The sequence below is a fragment of the Callithrix jacchus genome, chromosome 18 (assembly GCF_049354715.1).
Source record: "Callithrix jacchus isolate 240 chromosome 18, calJac240_pri, whole genome shotgun sequence".
NCBI classification, from domain to species: domain Eukaryota; kingdom Metazoa; phylum Chordata; class Mammalia; order Primates; family Cebidae; genus Callithrix; species Callithrix jacchus.
The window spans coordinates 41,024,881-41,048,343 of record NC_133519.1 but is presented as its reverse complement, the minus strand read 5'-3'; the positions used below and the strand labels follow the sequence as shown (position 1 = coordinate 41,048,343).

Here is a 23,463-nt window from a genome sequence, read left to right as displayed (position 1 = left end):
GCTAATTTTTGTATTTTTAGTAGAGACGGGGTTTCACCTCGTTGACCAGGATGGTCTCGATCTGTTGACCTTGTGATCCACCCGCCTCGGCCTCCCAGAGTGCTGGGATTATAGGCGTGAGCCACTGCACCTGGCCTTTTTTTTTTTTTTTTTAAAAAGCACTAAAATAAAAAAACCCCAACAACAAAAGGAGTTATTGCCTTAAATGTCTCCTCTTTTTAAACTACAGTAAGTGAAAATCTTGCTGGCTGCGGTGACACACGCCCATGATCCAAGCACTTTAGGAGGTTGAGGCCGGCGGATCACAAGATTAAGAGCTCAAGGCCAACCTGGTGAAACCGCATCTCTACTAAAAGTACGAAAATTAGCTGGGCGTGGTGGCAGGTGCCTGTAATCCCAGCTACTCGGGAGGCTTGAGTCAGGGGAATTGCTTGAACCTGGGAGGTGGAGATTGTGGTGAGCTGAGATCATGCCACTAGACTCCAGCCTGTGCAACAGAGAAACTCAAAAAAAAAAAAAAAAGGTGAAATTCTCTCCCAGGCCCTCAACTCATAGCAACTAACTTTAGGGGTAACTAGGATTAGCAGTTTGGTACATATCTTTGTTTTGTCCTCCTAAAAAGGGCAAAATATTTCATTCACTGACCCATACATTTTGAAGCTCTGGGCAACACACGTCTAAATAATTCAGACTTACCCCTTGCAATTCATGATCCTGTTCCAGCTGGTACATCAATTCATTCTTGAGGTCCATGCTTATTTGCTCTGGAGTAGCCTGTAAAACAAAAAGCCCACATGGTTATAAACAAAACCACATAATTCAGCTTCAAAATAAATCCATTTTGTACCTAGACATACTAATCAAACATACTCAAGAGTGAAACACGAGAGTCTGATCTCAAAAATAATACTGCACTCACAAAAGCCAGAGGCCCCTCATCAATGTTGCTACTGGTCCAAGGATTCCAGTTGGATTGTGGAGGTGACCAAGGAACCACACCCACTTGGTTTTGTCGTTGAGATGGTTCAAACTGAGCCAATTTGCCAATGTTGAGTGCCACTGGCACAGAAGGATCTTCAGGCTATTAAAAAATAAGAAAAACAACAACAAAATGATTTGCCTGTCTACTGAGAGTTCTAAATACATGTAAACTAAATAGCTGTATGCTTACCGGGGGCAGAATCTCAAGATTTAGCTCTTGAATAATGTTTTGCAGCTGATGCTCTAAATCTTGAGAGATGTTTACTTTGTAAGGCTCCACCTACAAAAAAGGATCACACATATAAATACTACTCAAATCTACTTTAGTAGCGCTAAGACTATACAGTCAAAACTAATTCTACAGTATTCCTAAGCCAACAGTCAGTTCCCTTTAGTGAGAGAATTACTTCAATGATTATGATTTACTCATTTCCTATTACGGATATCATGCCAGACACAGATGATTAGCAAGGCCATTTCATTTCTTGAGGTAAGATTCCTTGAAATTAAGACTTCTTTAGCCAAATACTAAACAAGAGCTAAATTGAATCTTAAAATATCTCACGAGTCTATTATAAATCTAAAAACTCACTGTCTCTCCTTCCTTCTTCTTTGTAAGTCCAGAGTAAGCTTCAACCACTCCAAGATGGTAGAGTTGTCTGACAAGTGACAGGGCACAGGACTGTGCTGCCAATTTCTTATTTGATCCATGTTCTCGTGCAAAAATTCCTATAATGTAAGATCGGGTTTATCAGACAGAAGGATCAATCACTTAAGTAAAAAAACATCTTATCACCAGGAACCATGGGCTTAGGTACAAAAGTCTTAAAATATAGTGTATGCCACGGCTTTTAGTTCCTTTTTATTCTATTAATATATGATAAACAAAAGAAATTGCCAAACAGTTTATCAACTAAATAACCCACTGTTTTGACTACAGGCTGATACTAGGACTCATACAATTCAGTATTATGAAAGCAAAAACCTATTTTAAAGGTTGTCAGTGTTATTATCATCAGGCATTAAAATATGGTAAGAAAACATAGTCTGACTTTTAAGAAGTCAAAGAGTAAAAAAATAAACCAATAAATGTAATCAGGTCCAGAGTGGTTACCTAGACCAGGATTTGGAAAACTTTTTCCATAAAGGGTTAATAAATATCTTAGGATTTGCAGGCCATAGTCTCTGTCACAACTACTCAACTCTGCCTCTAATGCATGAAAGCGGCCACAGACAATAGTTTGACAAACCATAGGCCTGGGAATGGTTTTATGTTTTTCAAGAGTTGTAAAAATAAAATAAAAATTAAAATGTATGACCTGTGAAGTCTAGAATATTATCACCTAGTGCTTTATAGAAAGAGTTTGCTGTCCTCTGACAAAGGAATAAGTTTAGTTATGAGTGTAGCTATGTTCAAATAGAACACTTATAAAAACAGGCAGTACATTGGATTTGGCCAGACGGCTATAGTTTGCTGACCTCAGCATTAAACAGAAGCTAACAGCTACTCGTATCCTTGAAGAAAATACTAATAGAAAGTTTCTTCTTCCCCAGTATCATTCAGTTTTAGGAGAAATGAATATAATGCAAAGGGGTACAAAGGTATCTTTCTGCCTAACTAGCCAAATTAACCCCAATCAAGTAAGTGAGAAACCAGGAACCCCTAATCAAGTAAGTCTTATCACCAGGAACCATGGGCTTAGGTACAAAAGTCTTAAAATATAGTGTATGCCACAGCTTCTAGTTCCTTTTTATTCTATTAATATATGACAGAAGTTAGCCTGCCTTTATCCCTTAATATTTCCCATCCACTCAAAATAACTTATTTTACATATAAAAAAGTTTTAAAATTCTTTGACAATGGCAGACTCCTAATCATCCTGCTTTATCTTACCTTTCAAACATTACACTAACATGGTCTGCTTCATACGTAAACTAGAAGACTTTCTCTAACGTCTATAATTACTAATATTCTAAAATATACCCTAGATGCTATCTTACATTATGTGCTCTTTCAATAATACAGCTTCTCTATACAAAGTCTTGGAATATCGGGGAAACAGTGACTTACTTCTGCCCAGCTGCTTGATATAAATGGTCATTTCTGCAATAAAGCTCCTGTAACAACACATACAAGCAAGGTTAGAAATTTCACTGTTAGAAATTGGCAAATCCAGGTCTCCCAAGTCAGGCAGGCTTTCCAACTGCTTAGGCAAATCACAGAGAAAAAAAATTACCAACATTTATTTCTGCCCAACCCTAGAACAAATGAAGTATATAAACTTCAAATATACAACACGGCATAAGACAACTATAATCAAAGTCGATGAGCCAATTGTTCATGAAAGGAAAACGTTAGGGTTTTAGATTTTATATTTACTTACTCTTATTCCAAAGGCTGGAGTCTGAACAGCAAGAACACATTCAATGAAAAGGAATTTTCCACTTAGCTTGGAGCCAAGAAATAAAGTAGGCCCAAAATGCTTTACACTACTGTTAGAATTATTTTAAGATTCTTCTGCATAGGCCACCCATTATGAACTGCAATCTGTTAGGATTAAGCTAATATACGCAAACTCACACATGCACATTCATTTTGTGCACATCAATGGCTCCTAAGGCAGAGCTCTCACATCTGCCTGCAGTTGGAAGCGGCCCTGGATGACAAAAATTTAGCCTATTTATATGACATTTATTTAAATCAGGTCCTGGAGAACAAAACACATGCTGTCACATTATATCTCAAACTGCTTGTGGAGTCTAGAAAATGAATTTAGATTTTCACAAGGGAAAAACTGCCCTTTGAAATTCTATGCATTCTGGTCCTTTCACTGCTCAGATACATTCTAAACCTAGACTTTGTGCTGTGAATAAAAGGCTGGGTGAGGCTTAAGAAAAAATAAATGTTAGACTCCTTCCTATACCTCTTGTGAACTGACCTTCAGGCACAGCGGCTTCAGGGGTCAAAGGCCACTGGCTTTCAGGGGAACAACATCCACCCTTTCATTAATGACATCGATGCCAGTATGTTTCTCAGCCAGGCTTAAAGTCAGCACTCAATCTCATTCTCCTCCACCTAGGGGGAACAGCGACACCAGAAATCAGTTTACAATAGTTTCCCATGTGATTGCTTAGTTCAGCCTAAGCAGCAGCACATGTGTATTATGAACACAGACCTCTGGTGTTGCTGTCTGTTATGCCTTTAAATAAAAGGCCATACAGGAATGCTGTCCTGGCTCCCCCAATTGTCTGTGCCTCTCATTGTCTTTTCCTGAATTCTTCATTGCTTTGTATCAGAAATCTTTAAGATACTGATAACAAAAAATGTCTGCAACGATGAGCTTTAGGGCACACTTAGGTATCTTACTGTTCTTAAAGTCACCAAGTGCTACCAAGCCCAAACCGTTCAGAAAGACAAAATATGAAAGAAAACAATCAACAAATGTATCACTCCTTTACAACCTGAAGGTTTGAAAAGGCTGACACCAGAAATATTTGAGAATTCAGGATTGAACAAAACAGTGAGAGGAAGGAGGAACCATGCTCTAAATATCATTTTGATCAGTGATAAAATTTTGTATTAATAATTAGGATTTTAGGGTCGCTAGATGCAGCCAAGAGAAAACACTTTGATTTTCAATAAAAATGTTTTTAATGTATTTTGGATAATTTATTTCAATAAGGACAGCAAATGAATCATTCAGAAGGTTTCCATTACAACCTCCCCTCCCTTCTAATAAAAATACACCGCTCCCCAGAAAAGTCTAATCCGTATGAGCCTTCCTGGGAGTAATAATTACTACACCCTGGAATGCTCTCAGGAAGAACAGCAAGCAGGCTGAGAAACATACTGTTCAAAAGACCTCCCTTTACATTCAGTTTTATAAATTGAACAGGAAAAAAGTACACCCCCACATACAAAGACAAGCTGTTCCTTTTTGACTTTATGATTAGCCCTTAAATTTCAACAGGAATCCTAGGAAAGCTGGCAATTTTTAAGGCTTAAGTGAAATGTGGATGTAGATGCAGTACAATCTACTTCTGGGACTCAAAACTAAGTATCTAACCTATTTCTTTAATAAGAAATAGTAACTGCCTCTAAGAATACCAAGGTGAACAAAATCAGCACCTTTGGCTGGTTTTTAAATCAACTAGGGACAAACCAGCACTTGTTTTTGCCTCTCAGATTCAAATAAGCAGCTTAAAAGTCTAGCATGACAAAAAGCAGATTTTCACTGAACTTCTTACACCGCTAAAATTCACTCATGTGAAAGCCATGGAAATTGCACATTACAAATCAGTAAGTATTCTTGTGCAAATTAACGTTATGTTTTCACAATTCACTTCTAATCCATACAACCAGAAAACACGCACGAAAATATATTCAATAGTGAATATCTAAAATCATCTTAACTTACTACAGAAGGAAAAGAACGAAACAAGCAAACCTGTTGTGATCAGGACCCACTTGGGTGTACTTATATTCTCCTTGGATCTTTTCTTTCTGAAAATACTGGTTTAGACGAGCTTTAGCATTTTCCAAGGTCCAGTTCCCATGAAGTCCAGCATTTAAATCCACTTCTTCTGACTCTAGAGTCTGTGGAATCAATGATAATTGGGCTGCATTAAGTTTAGTTACACAAACTTAAGGCACAGAAATTTTTAATACCTTCTTTGTACTATCCTTTAATGCAAAAGCTGTTTTTGATAGTTTATAGTCCTAGTCAAAAACTGAACCAGAACTAGTTTTTACTGCATCTAAAAGCCCTATTATGTAAACAAGCTATTAGTTAATATACTGCACTTAAATTCTTCCTAAAGAAAAAAAGAAAAATAAGCTATACTATTAAAGACTTTTTTTTACTGTAAGTGTTCATAAAGTCAGATTTCCTGAGATAAATATTTCCTATAAAGCAGAAGAGGAAATCTTTTCAAAATCAAGAAAAAGTACTGTTCTTTCCCCATAGGCAATGTGAATAACAATAGTAAATGGGTAGTTTAGGTTTATGATGACTTGTGCTAATTAGTCTAAAATAACCTCTTAAAAGATTCACCCAATTATTAACTTGTAAATATCCTAAACCTTCAAGCTGTTAACTAAGTCCCAAATCATATTCTCAGAGATGTAAGGTGCTAGCCTTACCGCTTGCACTTCTTGTTCTTCCTTTCTTGAGTAGTAATCCTTCAAGTTAGCTCCTCGATCCCAGTTGGGCTCAGGAACACCATAGCTAGAGGCCCCTCCCTCAGAATTATTTTCTGTTAAAAAAAAAAGTTAACTTTATGAATTTTAACTGTAGACAAATCCTAAACACTTTAAAAAATTATCAATTTATGGCTGAGCACAGTGGCTCACACCTGTAATCCTAGCATTTCAGGATGCCATGGTGGGTGGATCAGCTGAGGTCAGGAGTTTGAGACCAGCCTGGCCAACATGGCGAAACCCCAACTCTATTAAAAAAATAAAAATTAGCCTGACATGGTGGTGCATGCCTGTAATTCTAGCTACTTGAGAGGCTGAGGTGACAAAATCGCTTGAACCTGGTAAGTGGAAGTTACAGTGAGCCGAAATTGCACTCTAGTCTGGGTGACAGTGAGACTCTGCCTCAAAAAAACAAAAACAAAAACAAAAAAACAACTTGGAATTTATATTTTGGCCCTCCAGATTTAGAAATCCATGGATTCAATTTGGAAAGGGGCCTGAAACGTCCATGACTCACTTGAAAAGTGTTACATCACTGAAGAATATTCAAACCGCAAATTCTGAGGCTAATATGCAGAGGGAAGCTATCTTAGTAGTGAATGACAGGAAGTGAGTAACTCGGCATATATTATCAATATAGCTTTGTTTTAAACTTGTTACATATTTAACAATAGATTAAATGATGAAACTATTTCTTTGATAGTATGACTCTGAAAAGATAGCTACCTGCTAGAACTAGTGATGGAAATAAGTTAACTATTGATGAAACTTCCAAGTAAGTAAAACTAGCAGCTAGCAATGACTATTAACTCTAAGTTTATTACATGCATTTAAAAAACTTATTTCTCAAAGTAATTATACGCAGTAGATGCTACTGTTCTTTAAAAAAATACTAGAGACTTAAGCAATTTGACCAAAACCCTAGTTAATCTACCCTATGGTAGACATCCCAATAAAAGCTGTGACTATACAGTAAGTCCTCAATGTTGTTAGGTTCTTGAAAACTAAGACTTGTAAGTTATTCTGCTTATAGTCCTAGCAGTTTTCAAGAACTTACTGAGGACTTACTGCATATAGAATTTCACAATGGTTTAGATCCAGAGGGTAAACAAGTCAACAATATATTTGGTAAGAATAAGGAATAAGAAAAGGCAATTCCTAAGATCCTTTAACTAAATATTCTAGCCCATGCTAAACCTATTTATTCAGAGAAAAATTTAGTAAAAGCTAATGATGGCAAAACTTTCTAAGGTGATGACCACACTTTCTAAAATAAATAAACAAATGATCTGGTGGTATGTACAAATTTATGAAGGCCTTGGGTTGTCCCTCTTAACATCAATAGTTTACTGCAGTTCTTTTTACCCAAAATGAGAGATGGTGATCAAGACTGTGTATCTCTTATTCTCCATCATGTGCATGCATTCAAATCTCTTACCTGCTTTGAGAGCCAGATGTGGAGGAAGAGGTCCTCCCATGGTTGTTGGTAAACCTCCTTCAGCATTTGCTGTAGTGTCAGGAGTATCAGTAAGTGGGGGCGGAGATGCTACCTGCAAGAGAAAAAGTCAAGGCAGTGTCAGTGCTTTCACTTTCAGAGATTAGCAAATTCTTTTAATACTTAAAAGAGACCCATGTGTCACACAACCTTTCTTTGTAATATTAACATCTTTGTTTGGAGGTTAAGTCTCTAGAGCAGTATTTCTCAAACTATCTGAAATGAAGAACCGGCTGAGTGTTTCCACTAATCCACTAGGAACAACATTTCTCTAGGGTCAGCCCAATTAAATTTTTCCCTAAAGCCTGGGAAAAATTCAATGGGCAGTACTGGCACCACAATGCTAACTTCTACCTACCATCTTGCCACTCCAGGGCCTCAAATTCCTCTCTACCTCCCTCTCTACTTATCAACCTAAAAGAAAATTCCTAACTTATGAGAATTGAGGTGTCTGAGTGATGCAACTTCTATTTTCCAGTGATGGGGAAGATTTCTTATTTTTTTACATTTCAAAATCAATTAAAACAGGTGAGATATGAGTACTACAAGTGTCATAGTGCATAATCTTGACTCTGCCTAAGGAAGAGTCAGCAATATGAGAACATTTTTTTCAAGTAATTTATGTATTTTATCACATTAAAATATACATTTAAATAGCTAAAGAAAAATAGATTTTTAATAACATTGACAATGCTACAGTCCATTTATTTATTTTTCTGTCCTCACAATATGTTTCTATTTGCAATTTTTTTTTTTTTTGAGACAGGGTCTCACTCCATCACCCAGCCTGGAGTGCATTGGTGCAATCACATTTAACTGCAGCTGTTGGGCTCAAGTAAGCCTCCTGCCTCTACTTCCCGAAGAGTTGGTATTACAAGTGTGAGCCACGGTGCCATTTTTCTTTTATTTTTTTTTTTTGAGACAGGGTCTGGCTCTGTCACCCAGGCTGGATGATTTAGCCTTGGAAATAGTCAAGTACCAATATATTCATTACAAAAAGACACAAGTATCTGACAGAATACCCAAGCTTGGAATAGTATTATGTAGGAATACTTATACTTAAGGATATGGTCTCAAACTGTATCCAAAAGGAAGATTAAAAAAAAAAAAAAAATAAGGAGCAGTCAGGGACAGAAAGATAAGAGAAAACAGTGCCAGAGAAGACAGAAAAATGTGTTGGTTTGGAGTGTGTGACCAATAAAGCTGAATGCTGATGAAGAGGAAAAAAAAAAAAAGCGTGTGTCCATTTTACATTGAAAAAAAATTTTTGATATAGCAAAAAACACAAGTAAAAATAAATTTTTTTAATGGGCAAACTGAGAAAAATGTTTGTGACACATCACAGGTAAAGAGTTAACGTTGCTAACACATAAACAAACAGGAAAAGACCAAGAATTCAATTAAAAAAAAGGGAAATAATATTTATAGACAGTACACAAAAATATTTAAGCAAATGATCCGTAAAGGCCAAAAGATGTTTGAATTCACTCATAATTTTAAAAAGCAAATTAAAAGAATACTAAGATAGCTATCACAGACTAACCAAAAAAATACACTAGTGATGAGGTTATAGACCAAGGTTTCTCAACATCTGCACCACTGATATTTCGGCCAGATAATTATTTGTTGAAGAAAGCTGTCCTGAATACCACGGTTTTTAACATCCTTGGCCTCTACTCACTGAACACCATCAGCACACCTCCCTCAGGTTAAAACATCTCCAGACGTTACCAAACATCCCATGATGGGGTAAAGTTTATGAAACAATTAGAAAAATCTAAACATTAACTGGACATCTGATTATATTAAGACACTTCTTAAATTTTTCTTTTAGGCTTCATTATCAGGTATTTTTTTTAAAAAAGGATATTTTAATTAAAAAAACCCTGAAATATTAACAGATGAATAATAAGGTGTCTGGGATGCTCCCAAATAATCTAAGAAAGGGGAGTAGTTAGGGTAGAGATGAGTCAAATTCAAAGTGTTACAGCCAGATGATGCAAACACAGTTTCACTATATTATTCTTTTATACACATCTACAACTGTCCACAGCAAAAAATTTTCTAAGTATCTTCTACACAGGTCACTTTTGGCAAATCCAATTTATGGCATGAAAGGTTCCAGATGAAATAAGTGATGTGAAAAAGGATTTGCCTGGAATGAGGAGGTAAGATAAAGATGGTGGCTAGTTAACAGTTTGGTTATGGGTCCCTGCCCAAACCTAATATTGTTTTATTGCCCAGGCTGGAGTGCAATGGCTTGATCTTGGTTCACTGCAACCTCTACCTCCTAGATTTAAGCATGCCTCCCGAGTACCTGGGATTATAGGCGCATGCCACCATGCTTGGCTAATATTTGTGTTTTAGCAGAGGCAGGGTTTCACCACGTTGGCCAGGCTGGTCTCGAACTCCTGACCTCAGATGATCTGCCCATGTTGGCCTCCCAAAGTGCTGGCGTTACAGCAGAGAGCCACCATGCCCGGCCCTTGCGTGGAATTTTAAACCTCAATGTTGAATGTAGAGCTTGGTGAGAAGTAAATGGATGACAGGGTAGGTTTCTCATGCATTGTTTAGTACTACATTCTCGCTATCCTAGCAATAGCAAGTGAGTTCTCCTGAGATCTGGTAATTTAAAAGTATGTGGCACCCTCCCCTTTATTTTCTTTTGCTCCTGCTATGTAGGATATGCCTGCTGCCCCTTCACCTTCTGCACCCTCATTTTAAGTTTCCTGAGGCCTCTTCAGAAGCCAAGCAGATTCCAGTACCATGCTTCCTGTTCAGCCTGCAGAACTGTGAGCCAATTAAACCTCTTTTTTAAAATTATCCAGTCTCAGGTATTTCTTCACAGCAACCCAAGAATGGACTAATACAGTGGTTACAAGTAGAAATGGACTGTTATAATTTTCTCAAATTAATCCATTCATTTATTCAGTGAATCAAAAAACATTTCAGCGTCTGCGATAGACCAGAACCATTTTAAATGTTGGGGACACAGCAATGAACTAAAAACAAAAAAATCCCCGCCCTCATGAACTTACATTCTAATACAAGTAAACAAAAATAAATTAGGTTGGAACAGGGCTTCTCACCTTGGTGACATTTTAGGCTTGATAATTCTTTGTTATATGGGCTGTCAAGTGCACTGTACGTTATTAGCAGCCCTCCTGGCCTTCACCTACAAGATACCAGTGGCCGCCTCCAGGTACAACAACAACAAAAAATCTCCATACATTGCCAAATGTCCTTTAGGGGGACAAAATGGTCTCCAGTTGAGAAGCACAGAGTTAAAAGTAAGTGTTATGGAGAAAAATGATAAAGTGAAAGGGTTTAAGAAGTAACCTAAGTAAGGGTGACAGCGAATTGATAATGTTAAACAGGACAGTTGGGGAAGAGTCCTTCAGGTAGACGAAACGGGTATAAAAGTTTTGAGGCAGAAAGAGGGGATATTTGAGGAACTATTAGAAGTACAGTGTAGCTGGAACAGAGGAAGGAGAAAGTAGGAAATCCACAGAGCCATTTAATAGAAAACATCTAAGCCATGTTAAAACACTAATAAATAAAATGACATAAGGAATTACTCCTGGTTTAAGCCAAATAAGCTCCTGTAAAGACTGACTCTCCTGCAGGTAACATAAACTTTAGGAAAAGAAAAAAATATACACACACCACCCCACAACTATGTTCAGGCAATAAAAAGTGAACCAAAACAAAACCAGGTAGGTTCTTGAGAGAAGTTAAAATGCAGAAGCACAGAGTATCAAGGGTCTAATTCCAGTTTATTGTAGCTTTTAGCCTGAGGGAAGCCATTTCAAGCAGCTAAAACTCCAATGAAACCAGTTCTGTAAGCCACTCTAGTAAATTAACTGAACCCAAAAAGGCAGTCAGGAGAACCATAACTTGAAGCTCGTTAGTCAGAAGTTGGAAAAGTCCTGACTTGCAGGTGGTGTCTGAGGGGGGCTGGGGAGCCTTGTGGGACTGAGCCCTTACCCTGTGGGATCTGACACTATCCAGGTAGTGTCAGAATTGAACTGGAGGACACCCAGTTAGTGTCTGCTGCAGAACTAATTGCTTGCTTGGAGTGTGTAGAAAACGCTTCTCCCCCACTGCCCATTTTGGTCACAGAAATCTTCTGTGTTGATTGTGTGGTATGAGAGAAGAGGAAAACTTCTTTCTTTCACTTACAGACCGAAAGGGGAAAAAACTTGGGCATTCCACAATTCTATATCCAGTAAAAATATTCTTAAAGAAGGTAAAATAAAAATATTTTCAAAAAGAAAATAGGAGAATTTGTCACCAGATGATCTACAAGACTATATAGAGAAGAGCCTAAAAGATACAGCATGAATTGATGGAGACTTCAAAGACTTCCAACATGTAAAAGATATTTGCAAAACTGTTTTCACAACCAGAAGGAATTTGCAAAATCATCTTGCCCAATCCCTTCATTTTACAGACAGGCAAACCAATGAGATTAAAGACTGTAAGATCCTATAATTATCCAGCAGTTAATCTACCAGAAAGTAAGTCTATTGAGTTCTTAGTCAAAGGAATGGAGGGAAATAAGATTGCCTTCATAACAAGTCAGAATGCCATTATAAACAAGCCAAACTACAAAAATTCAGTGAATAAAGGATCATGTTAAAATTGGCATAGACAGGCCAGGTGTGGTGGCTCATCTATAATCCCAGCACTTTGAAAGGTCGAGGCAGGAGTATCACTAGAGGTCAGGAGTTCAAGATCAGCCTGGCCAACATGGTAGAACCCTGTCTCTACTAAAAATATAAAAATCAGCTGGCTGTAGTGGCTCCCGCATATAATCCCAGCTACTCAGGAGGCTGAGGCAGAAGAATTGCTTGAACACAGGAGGCTAAGTTGCAGTGAGCACAGATCATGCCACTGCACTCCACCACTCCACCCTAGGTGACAAAGCAAGACACTGCCAAAAAAAAAAAAGAAAGCTTATTTCTTAAAAACCTACTAGAGCCCAGTGTAGTGGCATACACCCACAGTCCCAGCTAGTGCGGAAAAGCTGAGGTAGGAGGATGGCTTGAGGCCAAGAGTTTGGTGGAGCCTATGAATAGTCACTGCACTCCAGTAGCAAAAACAAAAAGAGCAGAAAAACAAAACAAAACCCCCAAAAAACAACCTACTAGAGAGGGGTATTAATTGTTGCATACTTACAAAATTAAAATAACCATGATAGAAAAAACACAAGAATACTCTATTGCATAAAATACTATTTTGTTACGTAAGGACGTCAGCCAGGTGCAGTGACTTATGCTTGTGTTTCCAGCACTTTGGGAGGCTGAGGTGGGTGGATAAATCACTTGAGGTCAGGAGTTCGAGACCAGCCTGGCCAACGTGGTGAAACCCAGTCTCTACCAAAATTACAAAAAATAGCCATGCATCATGGTGTGTCCCGATAATCCCAGCTACTCATAAGGTTGAGGCAGGAGAATTGTTTGAACCCAGGAGGCAGAGGTTGCCGTGAGCTGAAATTATGTCACTACACTCCAGGCCTTGGTGACAGAAAAAGACCCCGCCTCAAAAAACAAACAACTTCTCAGAAGTGGTGACGGGGTAGGGCTGAAGGATGGCTTGGGCCCAAGAGTTTGGGGCTACAGTGAGCTAACATTGTGTCACTGCATTCTAGCCTGGGTGATAGAGCAAGACCCCATTGCTTACTGGGGGACAAAAAGTGTCAGTGGGAACAAATGTGTCTAAAATATTACTAATTTTTATATTCTATTTAAAATATTATCCTTGGAAATGAGTGGAATGTAACAGACTCTGAAATCTCCGGTGTATAAATTCATGGAATAAATAAAACCATAAGACACAAAGATTAATGGAATTTCTCAAGCCCCTAAGACAGGTACATAATAAGGATGCAATCTACATCTTCAGAAACTTTGTCCAGTGCTCAGAGAAAACAAGATGCCAAATTTCATTAAGAGACATGATATATCTGAAAACAGTGAAAAATTATTACCCTGACTCTCTAGCACATACTGAGTTTGTACAACTTTACAAACATACATCTCAAGTGCTTGGCCATAGGTACTTACCCCAAAAGCTGGAACTTCTTCACTCTTTATTTCATTTATTCGAACCAAATAGTTAACAAAGTCTCTGGCAGCATTGCTCTGTGCATCTTTTTTATTGGTGGAATTTCCCATGCCAGTGTAATTATACCCTTCCACCTGAACCTTTAAACAAACAAACAAAAAAATAGTAGTAAGAGACTGACCTGGGTAATTCTGATATTTTAACAATCTATAATTTAGTAGTCTATTAAGAAACAACAAACAGCTAACTTTAGGAAATAAACTCTCTATACTGAAATTAAGACACCCGAAAGAATTCATGAGCTACTGAAATAAAACGCTTGAGTTGTGTTATCTAGTGATAAGCTAATCCAAAAATAATGTAAGTGGTTCAGATATTTTCTTCTCATCTAACAGAAGGTTCACATTAATATCTGATTTTGTAATATCCATGAACAAGCTTTGCATTTATATTTAAGCATTTTGCTTTGAAGCAATCAAGAATTGCTCTGCTTTTTAAAAGTGTTTGTAAAACTGTAAACAGTTGATCCAACTTTTCAGATCCCCACTACTGGTACTGAGGAAGCTGGGAGACAGGGCTCTAATTAAGAGTAATTTACCTGTCAGATTGTTTTATATATGTAATGCTGACTTGAAAATGATTTAGAATACCAGTCAAGTCACAATAAACAACTGTTGTTTCCAAATGTGCACACATTAACATCTCCAAACAGAAAACATTTTACTTTTAACCCCAAAACGAACCCCATGAATCACATAAATGTAAACTGTATTCTTCAGTACCTCACACATGAATTTCTGCCTGTTTTTGTTCCCCACTGCTCTAATTTCATAGGATGGGGTCATCTTCCTTTTGCCACACCAGGCATACAGGAAATTTTTAACATCACCCATGATTCAAGTGTCTTCTTCAGACCTGAGAAAACAAAAATCAGTTAAAAACAGCATTTATAACAGCAAAAATTGAAGAACCAATTATCTGGATTACTGAATCCACGTTAAACACAGGATATTCTATCATGTTGCTATTAAGACTGCCTATAAAGAAATTTTAATGACATTAATTGGAATGTTCGTATGTTTTAAAAAAGATACAAAACGGTATTATTTGAACTACATGAAAAGTATATATACATGATCAAGACTGGAAAGAATAGCCCCTAAAATGGTTATTGTTGGGGACTATGAGTGATTTTTATTTTTTCTTACAAAGTATTGTACATAAGGCCCTACATTCTACAACGGGCAGCTTATGTATTTAACTCACTTCACCCTAACAACAATGGCAAGCAGATACCGTGGATATTATCAGTCTTTTCAGAGAGGAAGAAACTAAGACTTAGAAAATCAAGTAACTTCCAAGTCAACCACAGTGGAGGCCTAAATTCAAATCCAAACTACCATATTAAGAATCAGGTATAATTTGTGTATAAATTCGATAGTTTCTCACTCTTATTATGACCACTAGGACACTGTCCTCAAAATTGTAGGCTGCATATATTAGTAAGTTGAAATAAAGGGAAGGGGCAGGGTCAGTTAAAAAAAAGTTCAAATACATTAAACACTCAGTACTGAAGACAGTAACCTATTAAATATTGTATACCAAATGTCTCCTTTAAACCTTATTATTCATTAAAATTTGAGGATATTAAAGGTTTTCTTAAAGTGCAATCATCAGTCTTGGCACTCCTCTACCTCAGTCTAAATAACACAAAATATGAAATCCATGAGTCTAAATGCAGAGTCTGAACTATAAGCAAGGTATCTGAGACCACATTTACAACCAGAGTAAATAAAATATGCTATGAATTTAGTTTGCTGTGAAACGAAACTCCATTACCAGCATTAAACCGTCTGCTTCATTTTGTTAGCACCTAAATTTAATCTCATCAAACTGCACCCGAGCACAAGTTATGTTTATTTAGTGGCCACAGTTTAACTCTGGTCAGCCATTTGGCCAAGGCAATGTCCTATTAACAAAAAGAGCCATGGAAAGCTGAAGATGTCTATGTGAAAATTCTATCTCATGAATAATTAAACAAGCCCTCATGGTGAATGAATAATATGAAGAACTATACTATCAAAGTCCTGTCTCCCTAGTCTCGTAAAACCCCATAATGTCCAATACCAACTACATGCTATTGATGACCAAAAATATATAGAAAGTTAGGTCAGGCTGGGTGGCTCACGCCTGTAATCCCAGCTCTGTGGGAGGCCGAGGCGGGCGGATCACCTGAGGTCAGAAGCTCAAGACCAGCCTGACCGAAATGGAGAAACCTCGTCTTTACTAAAAACACAAAATTATCTGGGCGAAGTGACACGTGCCTGTAATCCCAGCTACTCGGGATGCTGAGGCAGGAGAATCGCTTGAACCTGGGAGGCCATGGCTGCAGTGAGCCGAGATCGCACCACTGCATTCCAGCCCGGGCAACAAGGGCAAACCTCCGTCTCAAAAAAAAAAAAAAGTTTTCAGTCTTTTTTTTTTTTTTTTTTTGAGACGGAGTCCTGTTCTGTCACCCAGGCTGGAGTGCAGTGTCGTAATTTGGTCTCACTGCAACTTCTGCCTCCTGGGTTCAAGCGATTCTCCTGCCACAGCCTCGAGAGAGTAGCTGAGATTACAGGCACCCACCATCATGCCCAGCTAATTCTTTTGTATTTTTAGTAGACTGGGTTTCACCATCTTGGCCAGGATGGTCACGATTTCCTGACCTCGTGATCCGCCCGCCTCGGCCTCCCACAGCGCTGGGATTACAGGCGTGAGCCACCGCGCCCGGCCAGTCTTTTCTCTTAAAGGTCCAAAATCAAGTTCATCCATCTGTGGCACGAACTCACCCATTTGCCAGGCTAACTTGGCATCTCAGTCAAAACCAAATTTTAAATTTCCCCGCAAACCTGTTTCAACACCCTACCACATTTTGGTCTCCAAAAACGCTACAATATCCACAAAGTTCCTCCTGGCACAAATAGAGAGTGGTCTACTCCCTCAACATTCTCCATAGCTATCCCTTGCAGAACTCTTAGCGTGTGCCAGACAACATCCACAGCAGATCATCTAAATGGAACGATTTTACCTAATCCTTAGTCATCTTGTAAAGGTAAGATTACTATCCCTTTAGCGAAGGGAAAACTGAGGCAGAGTTCTTGCCCCAGGAAGACAGAGCTCCTAATCAGAAGGGCAGGGATTCCGGAAAACGCAGCCTGACTCCAAACGTACTACGCAACTCCGCTTCAAAATATGTCCCCTATGCATTCGTTTCTCCGCATCTCTCCTGCCACCACTACTGTGCACCCGGGACTATCGCAGTAATGTCCTCCAGGGTTGCTTACCACTCTAGCCATCCCAAAACCCATTCTCTGAAGTCCTCACCACACTCCAGTCACATGGCCTGCTTTCAGCTCCCGCCCAGTCTCTGCCCTTAAGCGATACCTAATCCCTTCCGCTTCTGCAGGCTCTGCTTTTCCGCCGCATCCGCCGAGCAATCGGCTCAAAGCCTCCCTCCTCCGAGACGCCTCACCTCGCTATACTGGCCAAAGTAGCTCTCGCTTTTCATTTTTAACATTTCTATCTTTTGGTCTATCCACAAGGCCTGCACTACGGCGCCAGTTTTTTCTGGCTTGAATGACTAAAGGGCCCTATGCGAGTGGCGCCCCGGCCGCAACCGCCTCAGGCGACGCACCCTTTCCCTCAGCCGCCGCAGCGCCCCGGCATACGCAGGCCGGAGGAGGAAGCAGGCTTTGGCTGCTAGAGGCAGCTGCGGGAAACGCTGGGCTGAGGGCGGCCGGGGGTGGGGGGGGGGAGGGGGAGAGGCGGCCCGGACAGCGCAGGCGCAGCGCGGCGAGGCGCGCACGCAACCCGCAATCCGGGGACCCGCGGGCGGCTCTTCCCTTCCCCCACCATCTGCCGCTGCCACCGCCCGCGCTTCGCAACAAAGCCGGCTGCAGAGCCCCGGTCCACGCCGCCCTCCAGCGACCCCGCCGCCCCACACGGTGCCCAAGATGTCTCTACCTTACCAGCCTCCGTTTCCTAGCGCTCAGCTGTTAAAACCGTGCGTGGCTCTGGCCTTCCACGGAGAGAACAGAGAAACGCACACCAACTTGCATGGAGGAATCGGCGAAATGGCTCCGACCGCGGAGCGAGGGGGCGGAGCCAGGGAGTGTACGCATGCGCAGAAAGCGCGCCTCGATGGGGGATGGTGAGGGCGCGCCAATGGAGGGGGCGGAGCTCAGCCACCTCGCGGCGCGGAAGGGTTTCGTTGCCAGGGAGATGCGCTGCGCCGGGCGGGCCGCGAGCCAGGCCTGCTACCCTGGATCATCCGCCGCCCGTTTTTGCGCCTGATAGGGTGTTGAGGGCCTGTAGCATTCTGATGCGGCAAAATGTTTCGCAGGATCTGTCATAGGGATCTCTGGTGAGAGGAGGTGCCCTTCGAAGGCCGAACTGGAAATCTTACTGCTAACTTGGTAGGGTTGAGATAAGTACATGAGATGGCATATGAAGGGGCCTTAGTTCAGTACGTGGCACGTGGTAGGTGTTCAGTAGGCGTGGTTACTGGAGTGACTCAGACAGTCTGAACGCCAACGTCTCTTGAAAGAAATAAAATGGCCGGGCGCGGTGGCTCACGCCTGTAATCCCAGCACTTTGGGAGGCCGAGGCGGGTGGATCACTTAAGGTGTGGAATTGGAGACCAGCCTGGCCAACGTGGTGAAACCCCGTCTCTACTAAAAGAATACAAAAATTAGCCGGGCGTGGGGGCGGGCGCCTGCAATCCCAGCTACCCCGGAGGCTGAGGCTAGACAATCACTTGAAGTGGGGGAGGGGCAGAGGTTGCAGTGGGCTGAGATTGTGCCATTGCACTGCACCCTGGGTGGGAGAGTGAGAATGTCTCAAAAACAAACAGCCAGCCATGAAAGAAAAAGCTCAGTGAAGGCGGGCATTCCACCTGATTAACGCAGGTCACGACGCCTTGCCGTGCCTGGAACATTGTAAGTGCTCAGCCAACTAGTTTAAGGTAGGAATAAAATCTTCAAGGTTGCTTTAGTTTAAATTGGGTAACCTTCTGTGTTCCACGTCTTTGCAATAATTTGTATCCTTAATTATTATACTAGTCACTGTTAAATTTTGAACTCCAGTCTTCTATGCATCTTTATTTTCCACCTCTATGCTTTTCTTAAATCTTCCAGCTCATATTGACCACTCCTTTTAAAACTGTCATCCTTAAAATCAGAACATAGCTTAGCATTTACTCATTCTTTTTTACTTTCTTCATGTGTTTGTTCTATTTAAGAATAAAATCATTGAAGGAAAGACCTTAATTTTTTAATATAATCATTGAGGAAATATCTGGTTTTTTTTGTACCCTTCACGGTGTTGAAAGCAGGGGCCTAGGAGACTTTAAACTGATACCACAGAAATACAAAGGATCATTAGAGGCTATTATGAACAACTACATGCAAACACACTGGCAACTAAATGGAAATGACTAAATTCCTGAACAGATACAACTTACCAAAATTGAACCAAGAAGAAACAGAAAACCTGAAAAGTCCAACTGAGTAATGAGATTGAATCAGTAATATAAAGTCTTCCATCAAAGAAAAGCCCAGGCCCTGACAGCTTCACTGCTGATTTCTACCAAACATTTAAAGAAGAACTAATATCAGTTCTCAAACTCGTCCTGTGAGGCCAGCATTACCCTGATACCCAAACTGGATATGGACACAAGAAAAAAAATCTATAGGCCAGTATCCCTGATGAACATAGATGCAAGAATCCTCGACAAGGCCAGGCACGGTGGCTCATGCCTGTAATCCCAGCACTTTGGTAGGCCAAGGCAAGCAGATCACCTGACGTCAGGAGTTTGAGACCAGCCTGGCCAACATGGCAAAACCCCATCTGTACTCAAAGTACAAAATTAGCCAGGAAAGGTGGCGGGTGCCTGTAATCCCAGCTACTCAGGAGGCTGAGGCAGAATTGTTTGAACCTGGCAGGATGGAAGTGGCAGTGAGCACAGATGTCCGACTGCACTCCAGCCTGGGTGACAGAGACTCCATCTCAAAAAAAAAAAGGGGGGAGACTCAACTAGCATAAATGAATTGCAAGTGTTTTATCATAAATAATAAGCACAACAAAAGTGTCAATATATTATATGTAAACATGTTTAAAGCTGGATCTTTAGCTTCCAAGGATTAAGGGATTATTATTGAATTCATTCTTTTTTTGTTGTTGTTGGTAGAGAGATCCAAGATGGCCAAATAGGAACAGGTAAATTGGTTCTTAATTTAGGCTTTGTATCTGAGATCTAGAGTCCCTGGGATTTGGGTCCCGGGACTGGCATTACCTTTGTAGGTGGCCCTTGACAACTAGCACTCTCTAAGAACTTAACATTTGCAGGTGAAACCTTAAAACATGTTCCAGAAGTTTGGAAAGTGGACGGATTTCAACACAAGCATTACCTGTTCCCAGTAGCTGACCAACTAGGAGATTTCAGAGGTTAGTCAAGTGGGACAGAGCAGGGTAGGGAATTTTATTTTTAAGCTTTATTATAAAACAGGTAACTTTCTATCATAAGTATTTGGAACTGGGGCTATAGTTCACTCATAATGATCAAATAATGAAAGGTCTACTTCAAATGGACTACTTAACATTGAACATTTACCTTTTTGACTAGAAATAACTGATGAAAGTTCACTTAGTTTGGTGGGAAATAAGAGATATAAAGATATCTTCTCCTCAGGATGAGACTCCCAAAGGCAGATGTTCTCTGAGTACCAGTGTTGCTGAAATTTAGGACCTTTGCAGTTCCTTTGAGCATCGTTCTGCTCTCCTATTTCTAATGACTCCATCTAGACTCCTACTCAACTTCTCTTCCTGTGTGCATTCCAGTTGCAAGTCACGCCCACCTTCTTAGCACTCTGTATACCCTCTACCTGGACGGTTTTACTCTTCCCATATTCCAGCCACCAACCATATGCTGAGATGGACTGAATATTTTTATCTCCCCCAAATTCATATGCTGAAGTCCTAATCTCTAATGTGATGGTATTTGGAGATGGGGCTTTTAGGATATAATTGTGTTTAGATGAGGTCATGAGAGTAGAGCCCTCATGATGGGATTAATGCCCTTATAAGAAGAGGGTAAGACCAGAGCCTTCTCCTCTGACGAAATTACCCACAGAAACCTTCACATATTGGCTGGGCGTGGTGGCTCATCCCTGTAATCCCAGTGCTTTGGGAGGCCAAGGTGGGCAGATCACCTGAGGATAGGAGTTTGAGACCAGCCTGGTGGGTGTCTGTAATTCCAGCTACTTGGGTGGCTGAGGCAGGAGAATCACTTGAACCTGGGAGGTGGAGGTTACAGTGAACCCAGATATCATCACTGTGCTCCTCCAGCCTGGAGGACAGAGCAAGACTCCATCTCAAAAAAAAAAAAAAAAAAAAGGACACTCAACTAGCATAAATGAATTGCAAGTGTTTTATAGTATACAATGAGCACAACACAAGTGTCAATATATATAAATATATGTTTCAAAGCTGGAACTTTAGCTTCTAAGGATTAAGGAGAATTTTATTAAGTTGTGTAGGAAGTAGAAAAGTTCCTTTTTAAAGTTTCCTTTCTTGTTAAAAATAAGTGTGCTAATAACTTTGTTAAGCCCTATCCTATGTAGCTGTTAGACAGGCCAAGGTTACTTTAACCAAGATATCTGTGCTGGACATGCTCACAGGCATGTCCCAGCTCTCCATTGCTTTTACTTGTTAGAAAAGTTTTAAGTTGGTAGCCAATCGGGCTTTAGCTTAAATTATGAAGTCTGGCTCCAGCCAATGGAGATTAGACATAGCAGTAAAGACGACCCCAAAAGCTTAAGGGATACATTTGTCCATTTTCCTTTGTTCATTGCACTCTCATGGCATGATGGCTAGCAAGGGTACCTTGCCTGTGGTCCAGGAAGTAAAAATTGCATTGCTGAAAGATCCTTTGTTTCAGTGCTAATTCTCTTTGTGGCACCAAGCATCTATTTCCAACAAGGTGGTTCTTAATTTAAGCTTTGTTCCTGAGACCTAGAGCCCCCTGGGATTTGGGTCCCAAGACTGGCATTACCTTTGTAGGTGGCCCTTGGCAACGAGCTCTCTCTAGGATCTTTTTTTTGAGACCGAGTCTCACTCTGTCACCCAGGCTGGAGTGCAATGGCATGGTCTTGGCACACTGTAGCCTCCGCCTCCTGGGTTCAAGCGATTCTCCTGCCTTGGCCTCCCAAGTAGCTGGGATTACAGGCACCCGCCACTACGACTGGCTAATTTTTGTATTTTTAGTAGAGACAGTGTTTTACCATGTTGGCAAGACTGGTCTCAAACTCCTGACCTTGTGATCTGCCTACCTCAACCTCCCGACCTTGTGATCTGCCTACCTCAACCTCCCAAAGTGCTGGTATTACAGGCCTGAGCCACCGTGCCCAACCCTCTAAGATCTTAACATTTGCCGAAGAAACCTCACAACATGTTCCAAAAGTATGGGAAGTGGACAGATTTCAGCACAACCATTACCTGTTCCCAGTAGCTGACCAACTAGGAGATTTCAGAGGTTAGTCAAGTGGGACAGAGCAGGGTAGGGAATTTTATTTTTAAGCTTTATTATAAAACATGTAACTTTCTATCTTAAGAATTTGGAACTGGGGCTATAGTTCACTCATAATGATCAAATAATGAAAGGTCTACTTCAAATGGACTACTTAACATTGAACATTTACCTTTTTGACTAGAAATAACTGATGAAAGTTCACTTAGTTTGGTGGGAAATAAGAGATATAAAGATATCTTCTCCTCAGGATGAGACTCCCAAAGGCAGATGTTCTCTGAGTACCAGTGTTGCTGAAATTTAGGACCTTTGCAGTTCCTTTGAGCATCGTTCTGCTCTCCTATTTCTGATGACTCCATCTAGACTCCTACTCAACTTCACTTCCTCTGTGTGCATTCCAGTTGCAAGTCACGCCCACCTTCTTAGCACTCTGTATATCCTCTACCTGGACAGTTTTACTCTTCCCATATTCCAGCCACCAACCATATGCTGAGATGGACTGAATATTTTTATCTCCCCCAAATTCATATGCTGAAGTCCTAATCTCTAATGTGATGGTATTTGGAGATGGGGCTTTTAGGATATAATTGGGTTTAGATGAGGTCATGAGAGTAGAGCCCCCAAGATGGGATTAGTGCCCTTGTAAGAAGAGGATAAGACCAGAGCCTTCTCTCCTCTGACATAATTACCCACATAAACCTTCACATATTGGCTGGGCGTGGTGACTCATCCCTGTAATCCCAGCACTTTGGGAGGCCGAGACAGGTGGATCACTTGACATCAGGAGTTTGAGACCAGCCTGGCTCCCACAGTGAAACCCTGTGTCTACTAAAAATACAAAAAAATTAGCCAGGTGTGGTGGTGTGTGCCTGAAATCTCAGCTACTCAGGAGGCTGAGGCAGGAGAATCACTTGAACCTGGGAGTTGGAGGCTGCAGTGAGCCCAGATCCCACCACTGCACTCCAGCCTGGGAGACAGAGCAAGACTCCATCTCAAAAACAACAACAACATAAAAAACCTTCACTTATTGAAGAGCTGATTGATCTTTTAAGGAAGACATCTCCAACCCCTGGGCTGGAGACTAGAATGGGTCCATGGCCTGTCAGGAACTGGGCGCAAAGCAGGAAGTGAGCAAAGGGCGAGCGAGCATTA

General features: G+C 40.6%; 1 protein-coding gene across 4 annotated transcripts in view; it reads right to left on the bottom strand.

Moving 5' to 3' along the window:
- The window catches only part of DHX9 (DExH-box helicase 9), a 48,481-nt gene extending 30,616 nt beyond the window's left edge, over nt 1-17,865 (bottom strand). The window contains exons 1-11 of one of the 4 annotated variants that reach the window (XM_078355102.1): nt 17,751-17,865; nt 14,528-14,660; nt 13,745-13,885; nt 7,620-7,731; nt 6,125-6,237; nt 5,430-5,578; nt 3,053-3,099; nt 1,574-1,710; nt 1,172-1,261; nt 920-1,081; nt 697-774 (exon numbers count right to left, since the gene is read on the bottom strand). In XM_078355102.1, coding sequence (XP_078211228.1) covers nt 697-774; nt 920-1,081; nt 1,172-1,261; nt 1,574-1,710; nt 3,053-3,099; nt 5,430-5,578; nt 6,125-6,237; nt 7,620-7,731; nt 13,745-13,885; nt 14,528-14,638 — 1,140 coding nt within the window. In that variant the 5' untranslated portion in view covers nt 14,639-14,660; nt 17,751-17,865. Of the gene's footprint in view, nt 1-696; nt 775-919; nt 1,082-1,171; nt 1,262-1,573; nt 1,711-3,052; nt 3,100-3,920; nt 4,063-5,429; nt 5,579-6,124; nt 6,238-7,619; nt 7,732-13,744; nt 13,886-14,527; nt 14,661-17,171; nt 17,516-17,750 lie in introns of those variants that run through there. The other 3 variants (XM_002760288.6, XM_078355103.1, XM_054247664.2) reach the window with 3 other exon arrangements.
- Nucleotides 17,866-23,463: the final 5,598 nt, after the last annotated feature.